The sequence below is a fragment of the Leptonychotes weddellii genome, chromosome 3 (genome assembly GCF_054177405.1).
Source record: "Leptonychotes weddellii isolate Sample4059 chromosome 3, ASM5417740v2, whole genome shotgun sequence".
Classification (NCBI taxonomy): domain Eukaryota; kingdom Metazoa; phylum Chordata; class Mammalia; order Carnivora; family Phocidae; genus Leptonychotes; species Leptonychotes weddellii.
Window position 1 is genome coordinate 110420385 of NC_138371.1, and position 10106 is coordinate 110430490.

At 34.0% G+C, this 10106-nt stretch overlaps 1 protein-coding gene across 1 annotated transcript in view; it reads right to left on the bottom strand.

The window, feature by feature from the left end:
• UBL3 (ubiquitin like 3) overlaps positions 1-10106 on the bottom strand; it is a 66220-nt gene that overhangs the window by 5632 nt on the left and 50482 nt on the right. The window contains exons 2-3 of the mRNA XM_006727982.3: positions 5984-6092; positions 1396-1482 (exon numbers count right to left, since the gene is read on the bottom strand). Of these exons, the coding sequence (XP_006728045.1) occupies positions 1396-1482; positions 5984-6092 (196 nt within the window). The remainder of the gene's footprint in view (positions 1-1395; positions 1483-5983; positions 6093-10106) is intronic.

A 10106-nucleotide genomic window follows, 5' to 3' on the forward strand; every position in this document is an offset into this window, starting at 1 on the left:
ATGGAACTAAAAAGTTAGATCTCAAAAAAAGGGGATTCAGGGCTACGTTTTAAGAAACTTGGTAACAAAAAAATTAAACCTGAAACTTAACTGGAACCACAAAATCGTAAGAGTGGCAAAGAATGCCCAGGTCTCCTGGTTTAACTAAACATCCACAAAATGACTGAACCCCACCCATGGCTGTACCTACTGCTTGTATGTAACCAATAAAAAGGATTTCACTCTTTTTCCTCAGTGGTCTATTCTTTCTTTAGGCAGCTTGACATGCTCAAATAAATTCTTTCTTGTATTGAATAGTAATCTGTCTGCTTTTAATTCCCAGCTGTTGGTCCTAAGTCTAATTCAAGGTTATACAGAGCAAGTCTCAAGCCATGCAAAGCTAGCCTGCGCCTTTCTCCATACTAGCCATTCAAGTATTTGAAGATAGTTTACCATGACCCTGTGTACTGTCTCCTTTATTATTCACATTCAAGAACACAGGGAAACTGAAAAGAAAAATTGTGACCAAAAAACCACATAGTTGAATGTTATTCAACCTTTATCAAACACCCAGATATATTGATCAATTTTGTTGTTAGGTTTAGAGAAAAAAGACTATATTTAAACAAAAATATTAAAGTAGATCACTTAATTTTAAGCCTATAAATATCTAATTATCAGAATATATTTGAAATGCAGGTACTAAAAACAAAACAAACCCTGCTGATGGTAGAGAATGTACCCCATAAGGGGGCACTATTGAGCTACATTTCTCCAATCACATATAAAGAGCAGTGATACCAAAGAAGTGTTTGTTCTAAGTGCTTTGAATATATAATTTAACCCTCTTAACCTAGAAGGTAGGCACTATTGTTAGCCCATTTTATCACAGAGGAAAATTAAGTAACTTCCCCGAGATTATACAGCAGGAAGCAGTGGAGCCAGGATACAACTAGGATAACTGGGTTCTAAATCTGCTCTTTTAATCCTCACACTACAAGGTCTCTCTAACATAACATTTACCTTCGTTCTTGCACAATGGGCAATTATAACAGAGTCAAACTGAAAACCAATTATCATAAACTTCGCCTACTCTGTGTGTCTGGCTTTAACTTAAAAATATTACATCGAATTTATATTATCCAGAAGTACAATAAAATTACATTTACAAAATAATAGGTATGGATTCCTACATCTAATGAGATAAGGTTTATTTCATAAGGGAGTAAACACTTACCACAGTGCTAAAATGAAATTTAACAGAATGCAAAATGTAAAGAAGTGGAGTTACCAAAACAGGCAGAATTCATGAGTTTGAAATAATTTTTGTAAAATCAGCCAACAGCATTGAAACAAACAAATGAATGCCACTGCCATGAGACAGACATTAAATCCCATTACAAAGGTGACTATTACCTCCTAATGTGACATTTCCATGCAGAAATCGTCCTTGATAAATAAGTCGTAGAATATTTGGACTGCTGACCTGCTCTTCTTCCCAGTCTGAAAAGAAGCAGTGAACTTGTTAGGTGTATTTCAAGACAGAATTAAGGTATTACTGCATTGTTTATAGTCCTGAAGTTTAAAGATTAAGATGAATGAGTTGGGAAAAATCTAATCCTAGGTAAAGAAAAATGTCATTTGAAAATTAATTACTATTACCAGCAATTAACAGAGAATATTATAATGTTCCAATATTTGTACCTGTTAAAATATATATTTGAAGCTAGAGACAGTAAGTTTAACAAAGATTTTGATATACTGATAAAGAGAATAACAAAAAAATTATACCTCAATAAAACTGGAGAACACAAATTTTAAAAATAACAAAAAAATTAACAATGTTTACTTTTGGATAACACTGATTTATACTTTGTCTTCTGAAGCCAAATGATAAACATTATAGAAGACACAACTTTAAGTTCACTTTACCCAAAATATTCAGAAGAAGAAACTTGAAAATAACATATATTAGAAGGTACTACACAAATGTGACAGGAAAGTACATAAAGAAAATAAAAAAACTGGTGAGTAGGATGGGTAGCAGAATATTTCATTTTGTGTACAACTTATGTTATAGTGAAATATGGAATACTATTCTGTTAAAATAATGATTTAAGGACACTGATAATGTGATAGGGTACAGGGTTAGTGATTTCACTAGCTGGTAGATACAATCATTTAAGCTCTGATTATGACAAAGATTTAAGAATTCCATTATCGGGGCGCCTGGGTGGCTCAGTCGTTAAGCGTCTGCCTTCGGCTCAGGTCATGATCCCAGGGTCCTGGGATCGAGCCCCGCATTGGGCTCCCTGCTCTGTGGGAAGCCTGCTTCTCCCTCTCCCACTCCCCCTGCCTGTGTTCCCTCTCTCGCTGTGTCTCTCTCTGTCAAATAAATAAATAAAATCTTTAAAAAAAAAAAAAAGAATTCCATTATCATCTTTCTCAAGAATTCTTGTATGATATGTTTATTTCCTAAAGAAGCTCCTATTATCAGGAGCTAACTGTCAATACAAGGATGAGTTTAAAATATCCTAAAGAGAAGTGACAGAAAAGAGGTAAGTAGAGCACTTTTCCTTTTGAGTGTTCAAAATGATGAATATGAATTTGATAAAAGCGTGCCTCCCACTGACTCAGCACAAGAGAAATGGGACAAGAGAAATGAAATGGAGTCCTTTCTTCTCTAGCCCCCTGGTGCTTTTTCTGCGGGTCCTTTCTCCCCCACTTGCACGCCTCTGTTGCCTTCTGACACTAGTGCTCCCAGGTCCCTCTTCTTCTAGAAAAAAGATCAACTAAACCTCTAACACTTTAGTATGGATTACTATGAATTCATTGCTCCCAAAATTACTGTTTTTTAAATTTTTTATTGTTATGTTAATCACCATACATTACATCATTAGTTTTTGATGTAGTGTTCCATGATTCATTGTTTGTGCGTAACACCCAGTGCTCCATGCAGAATGTGCCCTCTTTAAGACCCATCACCAGGCTAACCCATCCCCCTCTAGACCCATCAGTTTGTGATTGCTGCGACATCTGTCACCCCATTGATCGCCAGGGTTGATTCGGCTGATCTGGCTGGCTAGGTGGGTGTCCCCTTCCTCCCTCACTGCTCCATGTGCGTCCCTCTCGAAGCTGTGCGCTCTGTCGAAGAGGACGACCTTCCCCGATAGAGGACCGTTCTTCGGTCAAGGGTATACGAGTAGCTGCGCTCCCCTGCTAGAACCTCCAAACAAGCTCTCAAGGTCCAAAATTACTGTTTAATAGACTATTTCTGGTCAAGATGGAAGTGTCCATACATATAAAGACAAATGACAGTGTCTAATTCACTGGAAAAAAAAATATTCTAAAAATCTTTAAGTATTGTTTTGAGATGCAAAAACTTGAAGCTACATACTTCATTATTTTATACAGAGTACTGTGATTTCCATGTATTTCACTGGGTTTAATATGCTATCTACCTTTCCAAACTCTCAAGATGATCTGAAATTTAGAGAGACCTATAGAAGAACAATGCTTTAAGGAGAAATTTCAGCAACTAGTAACATATATTTAGTGGATATTTTTTAGGACCTCTGAGCTGGTAAGAGCTATTCCACCTATTAACTATATATTCCATTAAACTGCCTAAGAGTAGACCAAGAAAAACTCTTTCCAAAAATATACTGCACCAAGTGTTTTCTTCTACCGATTTAATATTTACTATACTTTCATTATTAGCACCAACAAATATTTACATTTGCTGACCTATTATGAGATAAAATGTAGACTAGATTGTAAATTTAAATATTTTAGATAAAATAAAAAATTTATTTTTATTCCCTGCATTGTCTAAAATTGCTGGGTAGAAGTGGCAAAGAAAGGCTGGGCTCAAAAATTTATGTGTGAAAATAAGTAACGTGGGATAGATACAATCAATTTCCAATGCTGGTAGAGGGCTGGTTCCTTCATTTGGGACACAGTTATGGCCAACACCTGCACTCGAGTCCTGCCTTCGGTTACTATTTATCAGGATTTTTAAGGAATTAAAAGTAATTTTCATATCTAAATCAAACAATTATGAAGGTAAAAGTTTTTCCTTTTTTACAAGTTATAATGCTGCCCCCCAAAATAAATTTTTGAGAGGAACTGCCCTTTTTTGTGTTGTGTAATCTTTTCTACAATACCATATGTCAAAACTGATCTTTACCCTCTCCTCCCCAAATCACAAAAGTAATTTTCTAGATCGTATTTAGTACAACATCACTATTAGACAGGTATTTAAAAAATGCTTTTCCTACTGATGGGTACTGTCATGCCTGGCTATGAGGATAATCCCATATTCTAAGAGCCCCAAGTTTAGTCTATTTTAGCTTTTTCTGAAGGAATTTTCTGAAATTCCTTCTTACCTCCAACCTTTCGCTTTAGTCCCTCCCTGATTTAGGAACTAACATTGACTAATCCCTTAATTATCAATGGAAGAAAGATCCAGTCATTTGAAAGTATTTGTCCAAATCAGTGTTTCTTAAATGCATGTCTATGAATCCTGAGCTCATGAACAACAGAGCCATGTTCTTAGGTTCTGAAAGTCCTCCTCAAGAATTTTTAAATCATATTTTCATTTTAATGATAATCTGGAAGAGATTATCTAGATAATTCAAATAATCACCTTATAACCAAGTACAGTCTTGGGATTTATTGCCCACATATGCAGTTTATGATTGTACTGGCACCAAGCAGTACTTCTTTAATTGTCAAGAGGCTAATAAGAAAAGAACAGTGGTTGACTAAATACATAAACAATGCATTCTTGCTAAGTGAAGGCTAAATGACAATTGGGTACACTGTGTGAATGAAGGTTTTGTGGTGAATCTGCAGATAACTGGGTCCTCTTATAGCAAGCAGGAGCATAGGCACGCCAAACTCAACAGTACTATATTCATGGTGCAAGCAGTGAGTTGGTTTAAGCAAAAATATATCATCTGGCACATTAATGTTGTTAATTTGAACATTACTGGTTTTAGAGTTACATTTCCATTTTCTTTTTAGATCTGTTTTATGGTTGTGTATGAGTTAATAAGGATAAAGCATCTTAGCTGGGTTTCATGTTTCTATCTTTAAAAAAAAAAACATTGTAATAAAAAGAATTTAAGTCAGCACTAGGGAATCTACAAGAATTTTCTTCCTCTAAAGGAGTTCCATATATTACTTAAGGCTGAGAAACACTGATCTGATTGATTCATTTTGAATACACTGTGTTCTTTGGTGAAATGAGTCTTGTCCTTTAAAAGTCCAAATTGCTTTGGCTAGTAAAATTATGTTAAATCAGCTGAAACATTCATATTACTATAATACATGCCCTAAAAAGAAAGTTCAAAGGAAAAACACAAGCCAAAGACTCACTTTAGGATGGCAAGACAAAGTCTTATTACATGGAAAAGAATCAGAGAAAGGAAGGAATACCACTCCCCTACTCCCTCAAATTTTGTTTGTCATGGATACTGGCTTGAAAATGCAATGCATAAATGGATTTTATACCTTCTTGCTCTTGTAGTTCAGAGGACACATGAAGTGACATGAATTAGAAATTAACTTTGTGTCAAACTCAATTTTAAATAGGTTATAGATAGGAGAGACTAATGAGAATGTATTTTAATTTGTTAAAAATAGTTTTTCTTTCCTTTTACTTTGTGTTTTGTTATAAACAGATTACTGATAGGAAAGTTGTGTGCATGTGTTAGCTACTTTGTGTTTTTCTTTTAAAAAATAATTTTCATTTACATTAAAACGGTTCTAAGGCAAAAACAGATTTTGCATACCGGCCCCTTCCCTATTTTGCAATGAGGTAGCTGAAGAACAAAATCCAGGGACAGATATAGTGTTCCTTCCCCTTTAACTCTGAAGACTAATCTCTCAATTATTTGTTTTTCTCTTAAATCTTTATAACATTTTCAAAATGTTTGTGAAACAAGGTAGGGTATAAAGAATTAACATTATTCATTCTCAAGAGAAAAACACCACTCACCCATTGGCCAATTGTCATACACATGCTTTGCAATGTCAGAAGCAGAATCATTAGGAGAAAACAGGAACTCTTTTGTTTTCCCGCTTACCAAGATGAGGCGCAAATTTATCTGAAAGAAGACAAGGATTCTTTTAATATAAATCTTGAAATTTTGAAAGTAAAAAAATTAGTCCTAGGCTTTTCATTTCAATCACATTCTAAATTATTACTAATGCTATTTTCTGTTTTTTTTATTTATTTAAATTCTGTAAAGACTTTTTTTTAAAGAATGAGAATTTGGCATATGATTTCATTTCCATTATTTAACATATATGGGGGGGCATATATGTTTGCCTTAATAAATAAAGGGAAACCAAAATTCATTATGCTTTTGTATTTAACTACTTCAACAATGTTCAGAGTTGGACTTTTTATAGGTTATCACTATTACTTTAGTATACATTTTTTTCCACTGAAAAACTAACAAAAGAGGTGACGCTGCAGGTCACACCACTAAACAGAAGAAAAATTTAGTTGATAATCTACTTAGAAAAAATAAAGGGAAAACACTGAGTTATATATAACTCTTTATCCTACAAAATTATTCAAACCTAAACAAATTAACCAGAAACAATAAAGAACTTTACAATGATTAAAGGAGGAATCAATAATAGTTGTTATGTTAAACCCAAATGCAGGATCATTTATTTTGGGAGGGTAGAGGAGAAGCTGTGTGTGACAAAGGACACAGATTCATCCTCAGGGGATAACCTAAGGTAAATAATGGAATTAACATTTTTGAGGTCCAATGAATTTACATTTCAAGTAAATATGTTTATTTATACCTTTTGTAAAACATTTCTAAGTGTTCACTTTTTAATTTTTTCTCTATCCATAATTAACTTGATGTTATTTTTAAAAACCATGACATCACTCATTTCCCTATTAGTTACAGAAATGCAAGCGGGATTTTCTATACTTCTAGGCCTCTGTTAAGAGAGCAAATAAGACCTTCCCAAAAGTTGGGTCTAGACCAGAGCTGAGTCCTGGGACTAACCTAGCTTCTTTATATATAAAGAACAGAGAATATCATTGTACCAGTTTGACTTGTGCCTGGTTCCAGGTTAGCCAAGCTCTCTTCTTCAGCTACCAATACTTTTTTCTTCTAAAAAAAAAATACCAGAACATCTTTAAGATGGCCAAGTCCACAATGAATAGATTGGTGCCCACCACAGCACCATTTAGAGACCAGGTCACTGATTTACTATCTACCACCAACATGGCCAACGCCATTCCCAGTGCCTCAGCACTTTGAAAATGTACTCAAAGTTATAAAATATCTCCTCTACAAAAATGCTAAGCACAAAGAATTCCTCATTTACTGGGATATGACCGGATCCCATATTAGATGGAGTAGAACTAGATACCATACTAGAAATTAAATTCTAACTGTATGTGCATTTTATTTCCATAAAAAGTTTTTTAGAAGATAAAAGAAAAAGAAATCTATATTCCAGGTGAAAAGCTCTTTCTGTATGTCCAGTAAAAATTTCTTGCTGCCTTTTTTAACCAGAATGAAATTTGAAATTAGACCAAAGAGCATACGTAATACAGGAAGAGATCTGATAAAATCATACTGCTGTAAATAAGAAATACAGTCCAGAAACTTTTTAAGTTCCATCTGAACAAAATTCAAGTAATAGTTTATAAGAATGATTAAATTTTAAGAAAGCACCACTTATTTATTTCATATAACAAATAAGTAATGAGTGATTCTTAAAGCAAGGAATGCAAGATCTCTACAATATGAATTTTAGTTCTCAGAGATACACTATTTACAGCTGTCTCTTTATATGTAAATAATACTATATACTTTGAATTTATATGGAGTCTTTTAATGGCTTCATACTATTGTATAAGGGTCCTTCAGTCATTAATGCCCAAGAAATTATGCCCCTCATAATGGTTCAGCCACATGTGTTTAACGAGAAAAAAATATAATTAAATTCAAGCTTCCTAAGAGTTATGTAAATTATATGAATCTACTTTTTTCCAGAATCATCTTTAAAGTTTAAAACTAATTTCTATTGGACTTTTATTCAAATTATAATATTTAAAAATAACAAAGAAAAAGGGGGAAAAAAGACTTAATTCTTAGAATCTGCAAAGACAATGCCAAAGCATACTTCAGACTTTCCTATTATCCATCAATATGGAAATGGAAAAATATATGACGGTATATCCTTACTAAGGAAATCTGTAGTTATTAAACAACATGAGGTATAGATCTATATGATCTGACATGCAAAGGTGTCCACAATATATTAAACTAAATAATACATACTCCCCATACCATAAATGGGTTCATGCAGCAAAGTTCCCAGAATTTCTTATTTTAAAACTAATATATACCACTGTCACCAGTAAACTGATAGTTCACCTTTGTATTTCAAAATCAATGGTCTAAAGAATGTCTGTGCATCTCAATTTTCAGAATGTTGGAAACTTTTGGCCTCTAGCTATGTTTGACAGGTTTAAAAACATTTTTTTTTTTTTTAATGTTTACAGGGGGATATAAACTTTTTAGTTTGACACAGACCCTACTGAGCCCTACTTATTCACACTGGCCTGCTTCACACACTTATCATACCTGCCTGGCCCCAGAAAACATTAAAGTTTATAACTCATGGTAGAACTCTGGGCTACAAAATGAGAACAAGATGCAAGGTAAGATTTCAAAATCTATTGCGAATCTAATCACCCCTCCGGGTAGGGAAAAAAGAAAATATGAAAACTCTAAGTCTATAAATACATAAATCTAAGAAATCATCAAATATTACATTTAAAACTATCTAAAACTGACAGTAACATTTAAAGACTACTTCAGGAAGAAAGTTTATGTCCCAAATTAAAAATAACAGCAATAAACCCACAAACTTAAATTGCTGAGTAAAGTAACACATTGCCTGAAACACTTCTGGTGCCTGGTACAATGGCTGGCATATAGTAGGTGTTCAATATTTGTTGACTAATATTTCAGTTTCTTTAGTTTCAGTATGCAAGTGGAAATGCAGACTGGAAAGGTCAGCACGAAGATTCAAATAAAGGCTTCAGCATTCTGGGCATTTTATCAAATGGCCAGTGTGGTATGTAGAATGGGAATGCGGGGGCGCCTGGGTGGCTCAGTCGGTTAAGGGTCTGACTCTCGATTTCAGCTCAGGTCATGATTTCAGGGTGGTGAGATCGAGCTCTGCATCAGGCTCCATGCTCAGTGGGGACTCTACTTGAGATTCTCGTTCTCCCTCTCCCCCCGCCTAAAAATAATAAATTAAATAAATCTTAAAAAAAAAAAAAGAATGGGAATGGTCCTTTTTGGTAGTTGTATGGACATGTGGATAGTTCCAACATGTAAACACCTCAGTGCTTAATTTGTCAGGCTCTGGATCTTCATTGTCAGTAACATGCCACAGTTTATATAAATACTATAATTTAGTAAGGCATTTTCAAAGGTAAAATTAATTCTAATTGTACTTAATTTTCAAAAGAAGCTAAAGACTGGGTTATTGATATGGAAGATTAACGGATGAGTCTGGACTTGTTCCTATGTTTATCTCTGTGTGACAACCTTGCTCCTAGACTAGAAGTATACATCTGCCCCAATATATAGGCAAGTGTATCTTAGGGCTGTAACACCAATGGAAGAAAACACTAAACTTCCATGCTTTCTTTAGAAAAAATTTTGAAAGCAATCACCCATATAAACAACTGGATACACAGGTTGGTCAGTAGTTAATTACTCCTATATCATAGTAAGAACTTTCTCAAGCTTATTCAGATAAATAATGTCAATTATACCTCCTCTCAGTAATTGTATGGCAATTCCTATAAATGTGAGCTAGTTTCCTTTAAAAGATTATGTTCCATTTATTTAAATATTTATTAATGCAAGATCTTTTTACTTCTTTGAAGCCATGCTAAGTCAATCTATAAAATACCTTAAGGGAACTCTTGCTTGTGGGGTACTAGAATTCTTGACACATTGACAATGGATTAAAAACAACTCTTATTTACAGCTTAAAAGGTGATATACTACAGGTACATACTTGTCTAAAAATAAAACTGTTAATCAAGACTCCAAATGACT